We start from the raw sequence: 16,957 nt of genomic DNA on the forward strand, positions 1-16,957 counted from the left end.
GGGCTGGGTGACGAGGCAGGACCAGCGGTGAGGGCAGGGGCCGGAGCTCGGCGCCCGTCAGGAGGGAAGGGCTGTCCGTGGGGCATCGCGGCAGGCAGTGGGCCTTGGCTGCGCCCAGATCGTCAACCGCATGCGTCCTCCTCGGGTTTTCGACTCTGGAGCTGTCCTCAGCGAATTTTTCTTTTGTGATAGAAAATAACATTTTGCAAATGTAACTGCTACTGATAGTGCAAAACCTGTTTTCATCTTTGTATTTAGGACAGTTACCTTCTTAATATAAAATGTACTGTAGAGTGGAAGGTTCTTGCAGAATTTCGCAAGGAGTGATAGTGTAGCGATTGGTGTAAGTAAGTAGCGCTTCCGTTGGACTAATTCGGTGAAAATGTTGGTTGACTGACCATGGGTAACAAAAAGCAGTTGATGTGAGCCTGGAAAAGAAGTTTCCTGTATTAGGGGAAAACCTCCTGTACCATGCTGTACGTAACATGTGGTAATGATAGTAGTTTCCTGGTTAAAAAACTGGATTCTTCTTAAAATGTCAAGAGCTGTGATTAGGCAGTTTGTCAATATGGTATTTGCTGAGACTGGAAATCAGTGGTGCAATCTGCCTGCTTTCTGTGGATCAAGTTTATCTTGTAATATGTTTGGGGAGAGGATCTGTATCTTTGCGATGGAGGCCTTAGGCTTAACTATAAATGTTGTTACCACTTTTGCCATGAATTGTTAGCCGAAAGGCAGATTCTGTTAGCAGCGTCCTTTATGGAGGGAAGTTGAGCCAGGTATTTTTGATTATTCATGTGCTTGTTGTCTTGAGTATGTTACTGTGGCACAGAGAACCAAAGACAAACTCTTCTAGCCTTTCATACTGTCTTGATTTGACAGAACTTTACATTGTTTTACTTATCTGGTCTGAATTCTCAGTCTTCTTTCAAGGGAAACACAGTTGCTGCACCTTTGAAAAGTCAATAAATTTACTGTGATGTGTAATTATGAATTTTTGCACACATCACTACAAAAACACTGAGGTTACAACGTCAGAAATAAGGTTATATCGGAATAATGTAAAATAAAAAAATGTATAAAATGTGTCTTCTGCGAAGACTATTTCTTGAAGACAAACACCATGCTCCTTTGTGGAAAAGGCTCTAATTAATTTGGTTTTCCATTTGCATAGCAGAAAATCGAAAGATTAACTGGCTCTATGTCCACTCAGTTTCTGTGGCCAGAGTGAATGCACACCATGACATCTCAGAATACTAGCTTTATGTTTCTTTTCTTTTTGAATGAGAGGTCTCATTGATGCAGAAGGACTTGTGTGGCAATGAGGAAAGACCATAGCTGGATACCGGATCTAGCTGGTGAACTACCAAGGACAGTTTGACCATGAACTCCATCTGTGATCTGTACTCCCATTTATGATTGCCCTCTAGACCTGTGTTGAGCACCAACTCTTTCATTACAGATTTCTAAAACACCTCCAGAGGTGTCTTCCAGAGGACAAAAAGGTGCAAATGCTGTGTTTAAATGGCACTGAATGGTATTCAGTAATGGCTTTGTATTGTAATGTCCTTTATTAGAAGACTGAATTAATGTTGCTCGAGTGACAATAACTTTCTAATTCCTAATTTTAAGTACTGAGCTTATAAACTTAATAGTTTAAACAACATAATAATGTTTGAAATAGAAAATTTTGCCATGAGAAGTTGTGTAAGTGTCAGTGTTATCAGGGTGAAGGTTGGAGCTCATGGATCTTCTGCAGAGTGTGTTTAAAGTAATGGCTGGAGAATGATAACCTGCAGTTTCTGTATAGATGAGTTTGATGAAAATGTGATGCACAATTTGCTAGGAGGTTTTTGTGGTTGTATCATGTACTGACCAACAAAGAATTTTGAGGCTTAAGCATTTTGGGATCCTCTCAAGCTGCTTTTTGAAGGTCAAAGACCATTATCCTTTATTCCTGATGCGTAAAGTTTGACACCACTTTCTGGGGCTTTCTAGGTTTGTCCTTCCCCCACTTTCCTGTTTTCTCTAGCTCCCCATTTCATTTCCAGTCTCAGTCTGCTTTTCATTCCACAAAGGCAAATCGTCCAACATCTTTTTCTACCTTCTTTCATCCAATCCAAACTTTTCTGCTTCATCCTAATACTTCATTTGTGTGCTTCTTCCTTAATCTTCCATTCAGTAAGATCCTTTTCCCAGATGCTATTTACTTGGGTCGTTGGAAGCAAGAGGCCAGTGGTGTCTCTGCTCTCAGTGTCTTGGTATAGAGATGATCAGCCGCTGGTAGAAGCAATTACACTGAATGTTTCTTGTGTCCTCACCTGTGGGGCTCTGACCTAGAATGACCATATAGCAGGTGAAAATTTTGGGGAATTTGGCTAACAAATTGAGGATTTTGGGGTGATGGTTGGCATAGGCTCATACCTTAGTTACTTCTTAGCAGAACAACCACGAAAAAAACCCCAGTCCTGACCAACCCTTGAAAAACCTGAAATAGTTTCCTTTAAAACGTGCAATTGCTGGAGAGTCTTAAAGAATTTAAAAATGTTCTAATGCGGGAAAAGAAAAATCTGTCTCCTCCCATAGTTTTTTGTTCCATTCAGAGAAAATCCATTCTGAAACATTAATTGACGATGGATAATTTCATTTTTGATGGTAAATAAGTAGTAAGTTTTTAACTGAGAACAGTATCACAATGTAAAGTCTCAGATATTCAAAGTGTTGAAAAGTATTCAAGATGGCTATGGCTGTCTCATCCTTCTTGTTGGGGTTCAAGCCTGACCAGCAGCTCCCACATAGATCCATACCGCTGCTTGCTCACCCCCCTGCCCCCCAGTGGGGTGGGGGAGAGAGTCAGAAAGGTGAAAGAAAGAAAGCTTACGGGTTGAGATAAACACAGTTTAACGGGTAGAGCAAAAGCTGCGCACGCAAGCAAAGCAAAACAAGGGATTCATTCACCACTTCCTATGAGAAGGGAGGTGTTCAGCCATCTCTAGGAAAGCAGGGCTCCATCACACATAACAGTTACTTCAGGAGACAGATGGAGAGATAAACACCTTCACTCTGAATGTCCTCCCCCTCCCTGTTTTCCTTATTCCCCAAAACTTTTATTGCCAAGCACAATATTGTATATTATGGAGTATCCGTTTGGTCATCTGGAGTCAGCCATTCCAGCTGTGTCCCCTCCCAACCTCTTGGAAGCTATATGTCACCAACATGGGGTTAGTGGTGTGGCAGACTTTTCAAACAGACCAATCTCATGTAGTCAGTACAAAAAAATACTTGCTTGACCAAGCATATCACTAGAGGTGTTTTGGTAGAGAGTAAGATTTGTTACAGGAGCAGCATGAAGCTAAGCCCTCTACAGGATTCTGTTTTCCTAGATGCTTCTGAGAATGATTCCAGTCCTGAGGACCAGGGTTTTATTTGTGATTACCTGGAGCAAAATCTTAGACACAGTAATAAAGCAACAGTTTTAATTCCAGTGTTGCTGCTAACATTTCAGAACCAGAGTAAAATTCTGCAGTCAGAGCTGCTGGTTTTGTGTCTGAAGTTTTGGTGAAGACTGGGAGAGCTCTGCTGACAGACAGCTCATTTAAAGTCCAGGAGATGCTTGTGCAGGGCAGGAAACTCTTTGGAAGAACTGTTACTTTGATACAGATCCTGAGTACTGGCAACTGAGAACAGTATTGACCCAAGAAGAACCTTGATCCAATATACTGCTTATGAAGTATTTACCTTGTTGGACTAGCTGAGTATTGTGAGGTTTTTTTCCAGAGAAAAATAACAATTTTAGAAAAACATAATCCAGTGTCAAAATTCCTCAGAGGAATTAATATTTGTCTTACAGTGCCTTATTTTCAAAATTCCAGTTAATTTGTAAAGCTTGTTAAAATGGTCTTGAAAATACCAATGATGCCTCTTTGCACTCCCAAAAGATCTTTTCTGTAATCGTGTTGTCATTGTGTAAAGGTAGTCTCCCTGGTTTTATGAAATACTCTCTGAGATTCACTTCCTTAAGAGGTGATTTAGGAATTAAAAGGGGGCAGGGAAAGACAGACAGAGAGCATGTACTTTATCACATTTCTTGAAGGCACACTGATTTCCAGGAGAAGGAAGCTGCATACTTCAGATGTTTCCAGAGTTTTTTTCCCTAGTACCTCAGCAGTACTGTCAAACTCTCTCTCTGTGAAAATACTCAAAAGGTCAAGTTTATTTGTAGCAGCACATTTCTGAGTGGATTACATAATGTATTTCCATCTGTGTAATGAAGAACAAGATTTAACTCCAGAAAGTAAGGCAAACTCCCCTAGGGAGGAGATTCTCCTGCCTACTCAAAGAAGATGCTGTTCCAAGAGGTGCATAAAGCATCACTTTTACAAGAACCACTTGTAGCTAACCTTTTTTTCATAAGCATGGTGAATTTCATGTCATAGGTCAATTGGCAGATGTAGGAAGATGATTTGCTCTTTGGCTGATGACATCTAAAACTCTTCACAGTCATCATCCTGAGGAGGATACTGTGCCAGGCAGCTGTAGTGAGAGACATGCTGATGGAAAAGGAACATTTACCTCTCAGCGTTGATTCTGTGTTCCTCAGGATGCTAAAAAAGTATGATAGGTGTTTGGAACACGCAGCTCCAGTTATTACTACGTTTAGTCTTTAATGCAGTGAAGCATATGGCAATGTATAGCAGCATATACACGCTGACTAAAGCATCTTGAAGATCTGTTAGAGGTTAAGTAGCTTCCATATGGAACTAATGTAAAAAGGACTGTCAGAGAATATTTTATCATAATACTTACTTTTGAGGATTTCTGGAATAGCTGTGCTTACAGGTAAATATTGTTACCCCAAGGATTTCCTGTAACAGAATTTGATTTGAACAGGGCCCTTTTTACAGCATTTTAAACACATTCCGGCTTCCTATGTGTGTAACTATTTTAATATAATAATGCCCTTATCTTAGTGAAGCGGGATCAACTGACAAAATTGTTGGCTGCGCTACATCTAAGTAGTCTGCTAGAAATACAACTTCAGTAAGCATCAAAACAGTTTTGTCTACTTGGGATTTTCCCACACTGGGAACTTGACGTTTAACCTTTTGGCCACCCAGCATGAAAACAGAATGTGCTACTTTTATCTACATGGGAGCATATTAAATAAGCCTCAAGTCAAATATAAACGAAGGAAGTAAGGAACAGCATTGCTTTGAAAACCTTTTTATTTTAATAATTTGCACAGATTCTCATTGATGGAAGACAGATTACTTTGCAAGCAAAAATTCAAAGAAACTCACTTGAAATAAATTAAAGATTAAACTACTGTAACAGAACATATTTTTGACTGCAAGCAAAAGGTACTTTTAGTAGTAAATGTTGGCTTCTTTAGCTAAAGTAGTCTTACCTTTATCTCAGTTGGAAAAAGCAATAGAACACTGATTCAACTTGGAACTCGGCAAAGTTGTGGGACTTTATGTGATACTGGTGGAGCTTTTTGCCTCATGCTTACACATGCAGCATATGTATATATTTACCTATTTGTTTTGTAAAATACTTTGCAATATTTGTAGATACTCTCAGAATCTGGGAGTTGGGAGTATTGTTCTGGGTTTTGGTAGTGGATTCTTGCAGATTACTTCTGCAGAGCTTTATAAGCTTGTAGGCATCAGTTTTTCTGATTTTTTTTCAAGTGTATCTGGCATTTAAGCTTGTTTCTATGGGAAAACCAGATCTTTTTCCACAGAATAAAATTTCTGAATTACTGACTTAATGTAATATGAGACTAGCATTTGGCAAAGAATATTTCTTTTGTGTTTTTTAAGAGAAAGGGTAATGATGTCATGGTTTATCTTCTGTACTTCTGCTGAAAGAGCTGTGTCATTACCATTTATTGATACTTTCGGATAGTTTGGGGTCATAAGTACTGCAAATTTTTAGGTATTTTCATTTTGCTTTCTGAGCTCATGTCCTGTTTTAGGTCATCATATGGCAATGTAGTTACTATGTGGATTTCACTGGAAGGTCATACAGATTAATTCATGTTATACCAAATTCAGACAGACCATATCTCTCAGGTAAGAGAGCCAGTAAGACAAACATGGGACCAGAAATAGAGGGTATCCCATGCTTCAAGGAATTTCAAATAATGCGTGGAAACCTGTGGTGAGAGCACCAGACTTTTCATTTTTACTTTCCTCCTGTGATAGACATAGTACATGAAAGATGGGAATGGATTTTGGACACTGATTTTTGCTTGGTAAAAACCCTTGATTTTGTTCATTCGAGTTTTTTCTGTGAATAGAAAGAGAAAATACAGAGTGGCATCACTTTAAGAGAGGTTCTGCAAGGAACACTTTCAAGGTTGATTGACTTAAAAATGTTGAGTGTCCATAACAAACACGTTAATTTAAAGGACGACTACTCTGTGAGACACATGGTGGTAGTATTGTGGCTTTAGGTGGCCCTTTCTAAATACAGTGTTTCTAGAAAATAGTTTTTAGGAATTACATTAAGTCATTGAAATACATTAGTGAGAGTGCATTATCATATTTTCATTTATATAATAAATTTTGAATTTTTGAGGCCTTTTCCAGATATTTTGGGCTGTTTGTAATATATTTGTAGTGTAGATTTGCAGTTGAAGCACATAAAATTGAAGAGTGATAGCCTCCATTCAGAGAAGTACCCTGCCAAATTACTGTTCAGTCTCCAATTTAATTTTTGCTTACCTTGATTTGATAAGCTGATGTTAAAATGGACTTTCTATTGGAAATGTTTCACTGTGTTTCCTTTGTCTGGCAGTGGTTTGCATATAAGTGCTGAATTTAATCCATTTTAGAAAGTGGTTTGAAATTTCATCTCTGTGAGTACTGGGTATGTGTATATACATTTCTGTTTCAGGGGGATAGCAAGAAAATAGGCAGAGATAATTTTTTCTCTTCAGCTGATTTAAACTGAGCTTAGAGTAGTCACACAGTCTCTGTTCTTAGTTTTGCAGAAGGCAGATGGAAGCCAAGACCAAGCATAATGGCACCCCAAAAAGGTGCTCTGTCGGCTTTGCAGTCCTTCTGCAAGGGTATGGCACAGGAGGACAGGAAGTGAAATATGGAGCAACAAGGTAACAGAGTTTGAAGGAGAAAGGGCAGAAGGATGATAACCAGGAGTTGTTTGATTACAATACTTAATGATTAAGAGTTTTTTGAGAATAGGAAAAGATGATACATTGTTCTTGAGAGCTAATGAGCTTCAGTCATGCCTCTTTTTATTTACTTCATGAGTTATGAAGTTAGAAGGACAGAAATTCTGTCTACTGGGTAGGTTCTTAGTTTCAGCTGTGGGGCTTTTGTTTCCCCTAAAAGTTCCCGTAATAGAGTAGGTTGGTGTAGATATGCAGGTAAAGCAAAGCTAACCTGCAACACCTAAAATGAAGACAATACTGCTGTTGGGAGATTAGTGACATGCTGCTTGAAGGAAATGGCTGTGTCCAGTTTTTAAAAGGCAGAGAACCATAACATGGTACAAGATCATAGTAATTAGTAAGCAGGATTGCCAAGAGGATTAGTAAACAGAAGCATAAAAAAAATCTCCCCTCTTTTGTTTGTCAAAGAGATGTACTTTCATGAAAGTGTTTTGAAGATTGTTGATATTTACAGAGAGATTTAGTCTGGATAAGCTCTTGAAACTTCAAATAGAAATTGGAATCTTACTGAATCTTGTTAATTCTTTCACCAACCAGTACCTCCCCTGAGGTACTGAACATCTACTTTCTGAGTCTTGTTCATGTGTCTGTTGGATTTGATACTAATGCTGCTACAGTAAGATTGCCTAACCTGGGCATAAATATAAAATAGATCAACTGAGAGCAATTGTTGTCACTAATATTCTCACACTTGTCTCACTGGATTATGATCTGCTAATGCTATGGAAAACAGGAGACATTTCATACTTAAATAAATGCCTAAAGAGGTGCAAATTGAGGCCATACTTTAGAATGGCTTGGCCTTTAATTTAGCGTATTGATTAGTTCCTGGTAATTGCAGCTTTTATACAAGAGAAGGTTGCTGTATGATACATAAATTGGTATACACGAATAGAAAAAGGAAAGCTATAAACAAGAAACAAAAAATAGTAGTATTCACATAGATTGTTTTATTTGTCAGTTTGCTAAATTACATTCTTGGAGTCTTCTGCAGCCAAACCATGATTTTATTTGGATATGTAGTGTATGGACCAGTTAAGCCCTGTATGTACATGTTAAGCCCTGCATACATTTGTTTGAATTCATGTTGGAGCAGTAGCAGAAGCAACTTGGTTTGGTTCTTTCAGGTACAACCACAGTTCAAAATAAAGTGGTATTTTTATTCCTTGGAATAAAATTATGCTTGAGCTTGCAGTTTTCCCATCACTTTAACTTGAAGTAGGTAGAGCTTGCTACTGGAACAGGTGATGCCTTCTTTGCATAAGCTGCAAATATTCGTGGCCTTGGTTTTGAAACAAATGTTCTTGTGGGGAAGATCCAGGCATTTATCTGGCTAAAAAGTTACGCCGCCAAAACAGAAGTTCTCAGTCAGACCAGTTCCCTTATCCAGTTTGACGCGTGGAAAAGTTAATATAAAGTGCCAGAGCAAGGGCATCCAGGGTATTGAGCTCTTTCTGGTGGTAGGCTGCATTCGTATCAGGTTGCAATGACTTTGAACCAGTGTGGAATGCTAGCATTGCTATATAGTCAGAGCGAAACTGTAGATTGGCTAAAATGAGGCAGAAATTAAGGTTTTGCAGAGTTGAGTACTGACATGAGTTAAGTTTAAGCATTTGTTGAAAATTCTGTGTTTGCAGTATGTTATTTTATATTTATAGTAGCATAGAGTACTTTAGATAATGTTGAAATATGCGTCTGAGAATTTAGCAAATGCTTTTCTAAGTGTCTCAAGCAAAATACTAAGTAGCAGTACCTGAGATAGTGTGAATTTCTTGAGAGAGCAAAGAATCTCAACATGATGTTTCTTGAGTGATACATTATCTACAGATTCTCCTGATTATGTATGATTGATTATGACTGATTACAATTGATTACACATACTACACGTGTAATACGGCCTTGAAGCAGTTTCTTTTCTGAAAATTTACTTTGCAGAAATACTGCTTTATTACTCATGCTTACAACCTGCGTGTATACAAAAGCATGTTTGTAGTACTGATAAAATAACATGTATCAAAAATAAGATAGATTATTAAACTTCAAATTCAGGGATAATCAGTTATGTCACTACAAGCTCTATCAAAACAATTGAGTCATGTAAATCCCACATGAAGGCATAGCTTGAATACCGCTGGACTGCTGAAGGATCAGCAAGACCATAACATTCAAACAATGAGATAGGACAGAAATATTTTGACTTGCACATGAGTATGTCAGAAGAGAATTCAGCTTTTTTGTGTCAGTCTAAGGTAAGTTTGTAGGTTTAGCTGTTAGAGTTTATTTTCTTTCCCTCCTCATCTTTAATTTGGTGATAATTTGAAACTTCTAAAACCCACAAAGACCAGGTTTAAAGCTGCTTCCCAAGAAGTAGTGCAGAAAATTTGTATGTAAAGCAATCTCCTGAAAATTAGACGGTTGTATAAGCATTTCTATTACTCTTTCTTTCCATGACAGTTCTTTCCATTGAAATGAAACATTTTCACACATGCACACACCCACTAGAAGCAATAATTTCAAAAAGCCTAGAGACAATCCAGAAAGAGAAGTATGCAGTCAGTAGTCTCTTTTTTCCTTCTAGAAGTCTGGTTAAAATCTAAGGTATTGAAGTAACTGAGGCTCCCATATATAAATTCAGGAAATTGTGAGTCTTCTGTTACAGTGTGATTATATATAGGTGATTTTTTTGTTTTCTTTTCGACCTAGAAAGTGTTTGACTTCTTGTAGACACAGTTCTGATCTGTCTATTTTACAAACATAATTTAATTTCCTAGTTACAACTGAGGCCATAAAAATTTGTTTAGCTGCCATAGTCTTACTAATGTGAAATCTGAAACATCTTCAAAGGATTTTGGAAAACCAGTTTCCATTTGCAGTTGAGGACAGTTAAGTCCTAGTGGACAGAACTGCAGACATCTCCAAACTTATCTTTGTGTTTATATGCCTCTCTGAAGAACAAAATGTATTTGGCGGTTTTATTAGTTGTTAAAAGAAAACGTAAGCATTAGTTAAAGCGAGTGCTACTGGTTGCATTTTTTTAAGTTTGACACCTGAAAAATTTTAGGGATACTGTATGAAATGACAGGAATAGTGAGAACAGTGGCATCTTGGGATATTCCATTGGTAAAATGAAATTCCTATTTTAGCATACTGGGAAGATTTAGCTATATCAGTGTACCACCTTTTATGAAACAGTTTGTGAAAGGTCTGTTTTTTTCATTTCTGAAAAAAACTTCAAGATACTTATTTTCTTCAGGATACTGATTACACAGAGAAGCTTGCCTTGTTATGGGCTAAAAGAGGTTTCGCATAGCGGTAGCATGTTTTCTGTTAAAAGGTTTGACAGTTTAACACAAAGATGTAATAATTTAGGACACTTAATGGTTTTGTACTACTAAGTTTACATGTAAATCATCTAGATGGTAAATATACCAGAGACTCCTGACATCTATAAACTCTCATGAGGTGTGAGCTTGCTGACATATAGTAGCAACTCTGAAGGAGTAGTTGTGCTTTTGTCTTCTTCTGTTTGCAAGTATGACAGCTTTAATTGCATTGGATACTTGATACAGTGGTATGCGTAGATTTACACTGGGGTATATTATGGAGGTGTCTTGCTTATTATTGTCAACAGCTGTGCTCTACACTAAGAAGCAATATTTGAAAAAAAAGTTATTCCATTCTCTTCTGGAATGTCAGAGAACTAAATAATTTTGGCAGAGCTGTTTCAAGTTTGACTGGTGAAGTTGCTTGGATTTCCTTGAGTCAAAGTAGTTGCCCCTTATTCTGTGATTCAAGTTCTCTCTTTTTATTTTTCCCTTTTTTTTTTTTTTTTTTTTTTTTGAGCTTGGAAGGTGTCAGCAATTTGAATACATAAAGATATATTGCTAAAATTGTAGAAGGCCAAAAATGATAGCAGTGAAATCCTGATTGTAGTTTCAGCTCTCATAGAAAAATATTTGAATGCATGGACCTTATGAATTATCACCTTTACATTTACAGTTTCTCTATGGTGAATGGCAGTGGAAATTGTAAACCAAAACTTCTTTCGTACATTAAAATTGTTTCCTTCTGTCTTTCAAGGTTACAGAAAACAGATCCGACCTTGAAGATCTGGAGCTTTATGCAACTCCTCGGGAGCAACGGTTTCGCAGGTTTGCCAGTTTAGAATTTGAAGGACAGCTATATATGACTCCATACGACTTCATTCAGGCTGTCACAAGTGATGAGCCCAAACGTAAGCAGGAATTTTGTATTGGTTAAATTGCTAGGGAAAATGCCAGTCATGTCTGTTACTTTTCCATTTGCTTTTGATTACTACTTCTGTTTCTGATTGTGGTAAAAAGGTACTGCATCTTCCAGAATTTTGTTTTTAATGTTATTCCCAAGTGCATACAATCAGTATCCTGATTGTTATTAGATTGTAAACATCTGTATACTAGTCATTATTTAAATGTTCTTGTCTTAGAGGTCACAGATAGCTCAACAGGCATGAAAGACAAGAAGTTCATTTGTACCATTTGCAGTGACACAGTTACAGTTACCTTTTTTTTTCTGAGCAGGCCAGTATAGCTGTAAAACTCTTGCTCCTCCTCTGAGAAGTTTCTGTGTAAACAGGCAGGCAAGATATGAGTTCCCTAAATAATTTAGGATAGTGTTATTTTGCAATTTTTGCCATCTTAAATTGTAATCTGCTATCGTGTTGGGATTTTTTTGCCCTACAGAGATTTTACAACTATATCACATCTTTCTAAATAACATGCTTTGACTAAAAGTTTCAATCCCCCAGGGGATCTACTTTCTACGCTTAGAAGTTGCCAGAGTTAGCACTATGTGTTAATTAAATTAATGAAAAATAAACTATCAGCTTTAATTCACTTATTGTAAAATGTTTGCTTTAAGTATCAAAGAGTGACTAAATAGTAAGGTGATCTATTTCTGATGTAGTTTGATTTCCTAGCCCTCAGGCTTGCAGTGCATTGGTAGCAGCACACAACTTCTGGGGAAAGTGAATATCTTTGCTCAGGTGTGACATGTATAATAACTCACCTTAGGTCTTTCTTCCTAAAGCCTACACCACAAAGCTAGTATAGAGAACAGTCAAAAGCAGCTAAAACAGTCAATGGAGAGCTTAAAGCTCTGCACAGATGTTAGGTTTTTCCCCTTTGTTCTCTAAACAGTAATGAAACGGGGAAAGAATTCAGTCGTGGCACATCAGTGATCAAAACTTCTATAACTTTTGAATAAAGATATAATCTCATTGTAACAGTGAAGACAGAAGCTTAGATGGTGAAAACTTGGAAAACTTTGAAACTCTTTACCAGAAAGCAAATCTTCATTCTCTTTTTTAGCTCTGCAATTAAAAGAGAGGAAGCACATTCCTTATCACAGAAGCTAATACAAATACACATCAGCATTTTACATCTACTTCCTCTGCCCAGATTTCCAAATCCTCCTTTTGTTGTTACTATGGAATTGGGTTTCACCATGTATGGTCATGAAGCATTTGTGCCATATACTGGACGTCAGTTAAACATTTCAGTTTAACTCAATTTTATGACAGTTTGATTGGTTTGAATGCACTGTATGTATGATTTTCTATTAAGATTTTTCCATGATAAAGAAATTTGTTTCCTGACAGTAGGTATTCAGATTTAAAAACCAAACCAAAGTAAAAAATGTTAAGTTCACAAAGGCATTCTGTTCATCTCATGCCAAAGGTGAAGAAAGCTGGAGTTGAACAGTTAGGCAGCCTTCTGAGTGTGGCAAATCTTTTATGTACCAAAATCCTTCCTGTGCATCCAGTTCGTCTCTGAGACGGAAAGCAAAACTAACCTGGATGTCCTTTAGTTTTATAGACTAGTATCAGAGATTACATGACTGAGATAGTTATTTTAAGGGATAGCATAAGAGGCTGTAACTAAGTAGAAGTGGATGACTTCATTATAGTGGAAGTCATTGTGTGGGACGTTTGGAAGAAGGCTGACAAGTAGGAAATAATAGATGAAGTAGATATCCTGCAGATTACCACTTCGAGCTTTTGATCTCCAACTGTGTTGATTTTAACCTTTGTACTGCAGCTTTGTCAAAGTACAGCTTTGTCTGTTTGGGCAAGTCTTAATTTTCTGCTGTGCTCTGTTGAAAGTAATAAGTTTAAGGAAGGTATTTTTCTGAATAAAATAATGCATTCTAAACATCTTATTTGGTATTTTTGAATCATTTTGTAAATAAGTTTCAAGTTGAGAATAATCGAGTCCATTCAGGCTGACACAGTAGAGCATCTGTATTTTGCAGGAAAAAAACATTCCCCTGGCTTTTTTTTTTTTTTTTTTTTGTGGATGAAGACTAGAAAGGTCTTGAGTTTTGTCAAAAAGCAAAAATGCCCTTTGAAGAGTAATAATAGTAGCTCTTTGTGTCTGCTTTTTAGAAAAGCTAATAATACTAGACCTGAATGAGATTTGTGATGGAGTGAATGCGTCTATTGTGATAGATTTACTTTGGAAATCTTGTAAACCCTACAAAAGTCAAGAGGGTGTTCACTTCCTTTTTTGATTAAACACTAACTAATACTGCAAGAGTATATTTTCTTTTGTGAAATGTAACTTTTGACTCCAGATGGTTATTATAAAAATAGGTATATGATAAATGCTGTAATTAACTTGCTGATGATTTTTTGGTGCAGGCTGTCATTTGGGAAAATACAATAGTTTTAGCAGTCATGCTTGATACATTTTTGTCATCTATATATATGTTTATATATTTAGAAAGCCAATTAAGAGAAGAGGAAATGTATTTTGTTCTCTTTAGCTCTAACTATAGTAATTTTAGACTAACACTGAGCTGTAAGATAAATTTTCACTTGCTTGTCCAGAAAGAAAATCTATATATAACGTATGAGACTGGGAAGTTATCTGATGGGAAAGTTAGATATATTTATTCCCCAAGTGTTTTATGGTAGGCATAAACATATATCAATTCGTATGGCAAATGAGATTGTTGGGGGAGGTATTTAATATCTTGAAACAAGACTTTAATTGACGTTAACAATTTAAACTGAAAAATATATGAAAATCTGCTAGCTCATGTTATGCTGTTGCTTGATGTAATTCCACCATAGTTAGACTGGAATTTGTCTACAGTTTTGTGGACAGTCTTGGTGCTAACCTTTACCAAGATGTAAAACTAAAATTTCAGTAAGTTTCTAGCCATGAACTAATGATAGACTATAGTGAGTAGCTGCTGTATCGTGGTAATTACTTCATAGAGCATGGAGTTCATCATAAGGAAGGGATTTCTAATACCAGAGTGGTTTGCTCTATAAAATGAGCCTTTACCAACCGGAAAGTTATGGATTTGACCACACGCTATGCTACTTTTTGTACCTTTGTGAATTTTGATATTCACAGTGCTTTATCTTAATATTGAATCTGTGCACATGTTTGTCTTGGGTGATGATGAACCTCTTGGATACTTTCAGACAACTGTTGTCAAATGCAAGTATCTTTGCTCCTGGAGTCTGTCATGTGAGGCATTGGGAAAAAAGCATCTGCTCAGTCTTACTCATCAGTTTTCACTGTTAACAAGCAGTTACAGCTCTGAACTGGAGGCCCTCTTCAGCTCCTCTCTTAAGACTACTAACAAAACATTGAGCATGACAGAAGGTGTAAAAGGAAGCATGGACCCAAGTTATTGGGAATGGCCAAAGGGAGTCTTGGCACCTGCTGTAGCTTCAAGGACTTTTTTTTTTCTGGATTTGCTTTAAAAGGCTCCAACCCCTGAAGCCAGAGCAGAATCCAGGTCTTCCTACAATCTGCTTTGTAATACTGCTGCTACTAAGTAATCATTTCAGGATATTGATACCACTGGTTAACATGAATGCCCTCTATTTCCTGTTTAATGTTTTAATGGTGTATTTTGGAGGTAGAAAATACTTTCTCTTACTGAACCAGAGTTGGATTAAAAACTATACATCTGAATTGGTTCTTTAAAGTTAGGAGTTTATGTATGTATTAAGCTAATTATTTCTTAAATAACAAAAGAGAATTTTTTGGAACCAGGTCAAATACTGTCCTCATGCAGTAGGCAAAATAGCTCTTCTTTGGTTAGAAAACATAATATAGATGCAGTCTAATTTTTATGACACCACATTGGCATAAACAAATTCTGTGCATTCATAACTTTGTCTTTTGTTGCAGGTACTAAAAAGTGGCGATCCCTTTCAAAGCAGGTGGGAAATAATTCCTGTGCTGTCTTAAAACTGTAGATTTTGATACACTTACTTTTTTTCATGAGATAAACCTAGTCACAGGAGAAATAAGGGACATTTTTGATTTTTTTTTTTTTTTTTTTTTTAAAAAGAAAGAGACTCTAATTTCTTCTTTTTTGTCACTTCAGACTCAGCTGAGTGCAGAGTCTCAAAGATACTTACTTGGGCAGCTGTGCCTGTTATGGTGGATTTACTGACTTTCTCAAGCCTCTGTCAGTTCCTTCCTCAGCCCATATCTGACTTGAGTTTCTTTAGTATCTTCAGTGTAATAGGTACATGGAAAACTGCGTACAATACTTATGTCATTTGCTACGTTTTGCCATGTTAAGTGTCTCTTTTTTTTTTTTTCTCACATTTGTACGACTGCAAAAAGACTCTATCTGTATCTCTGTATTTTAAGTAAAGTACATTCGTATTCATGGGTGAAGTTTGCTTTAGTTCAGGTTGAGTGTTTTAAAAGAGCAGTTGCTTGGAACTTGCATGAAAACATTACTGAAATCTAGGGGGACTTATCCTTGGCTTCAGTGAATATGAGCAGTGGTGAGTAATTTCAGCAGCAAATTCATTACATATCTCTCTCCAACTCTGCAAATAGTATTCATGCGGATGAGTATTTATTGCAGTTATCATGTGTGCAAAATTTGTCTATGTGCTTGAGTACCTCCAAAGTCATTGTGGTAAACTGAAGTTAAATTAACCAGTAGATTTGCATGCAGTTCCTTGTCTTTTATATTGATTCCTAGCATTTACTCATAATCTGTTAACTATTTCATCAAATATTTAAACATATACTTTTATCTTTTTTAAATCTTATTTTAGGAGCTGAATCAGATCCTCATGGAGACACCACCAGTTTGGAAAGGATCATCCAAACTTTTTCGTAATCTTAATGAGAAAGGTGAGGGATAGTAGTTCATTTTCCTGAAACAAATTATCACTTGTGTTAATTTAGTGTGGCTGAAGTGATGTTGTGCTTTAATCTGAGTCACATCTTCAACAAGATAAAAAGCATTTGTTGCTTTCTACATTTTACTGCATGAAAAAATTCTCTTTAGTTTCTACAGTGTTTTAATCATTCCATCTTTCAGCTAGGCTCTTCAAGTGAATTGGTATCTTAGGGTTCGTTAAATTGGTGTTTGAATGTTTCAAGTTCAGGTCATTGTGACAAAGAATGATCTATAGACCATAAGTACAATATTCTAATGAAGACACTATCTCTTTACTTTTTTTTAATAGGTTCAGTGATGTGCTTATTTTTAAAGAGAGTAATGGTATCTTATATCACTAAATAAGCATTTTCTTCACAAAGAGACAGTTTCAGAAATGCTATATATTCCTTTAAATTCTGCAGATAAGGGCTTTGATAGCTTTTAAAACACACTATTGGTAAAGGAAGAGCCAAGAGCCACTTCTCGTCCCTTTTTTTTTTTTTTTTTTTTATGATGGCTTGTATCAGACATTTATAAGTTAGTTGTGATAAATAATCCACATAT

At 36.7% G+C, this 16,957-nt stretch overlaps 1 protein-coding gene across 1 annotated transcript in view; it reads left to right on the plus strand.

Annotated features, from left to right (window-relative positions):
- Positions 1-11,281: 11,281 nt before the first annotated feature.
- Positions 11,282-16,957, plus strand: part of MICU3 (mitochondrial calcium uptake family, member 3) — a gene marked incomplete at its 5' end in the record, with an annotated part of 38,590 nt that continues 32,914 nt past the window's right edge. The window contains 3 exons of the mRNA XM_010010943.1: positions 11,282-11,435; positions 15,394-15,425; positions 16,284-16,362. Coding sequence (XP_010009245.1) covers positions 11,282-11,435; positions 15,394-15,425; positions 16,284-16,362 — 265 coding nt within the window. The remainder of the gene's footprint in view (positions 11,436-15,393; positions 15,426-16,283; positions 16,363-16,957) is intronic.

This window comes from Nestor notabilis, unplaced genomic scaffold (genome assembly GCF_000696875.1).
Source record: "Nestor notabilis isolate BGI_N333 unplaced genomic scaffold, ASM69687v1 scaffold27203, whole genome shotgun sequence".
NCBI classification, from domain to species: Eukaryota; Metazoa; Chordata; class Aves; order Psittaciformes; family Psittacidae; genus Nestor; species Nestor notabilis.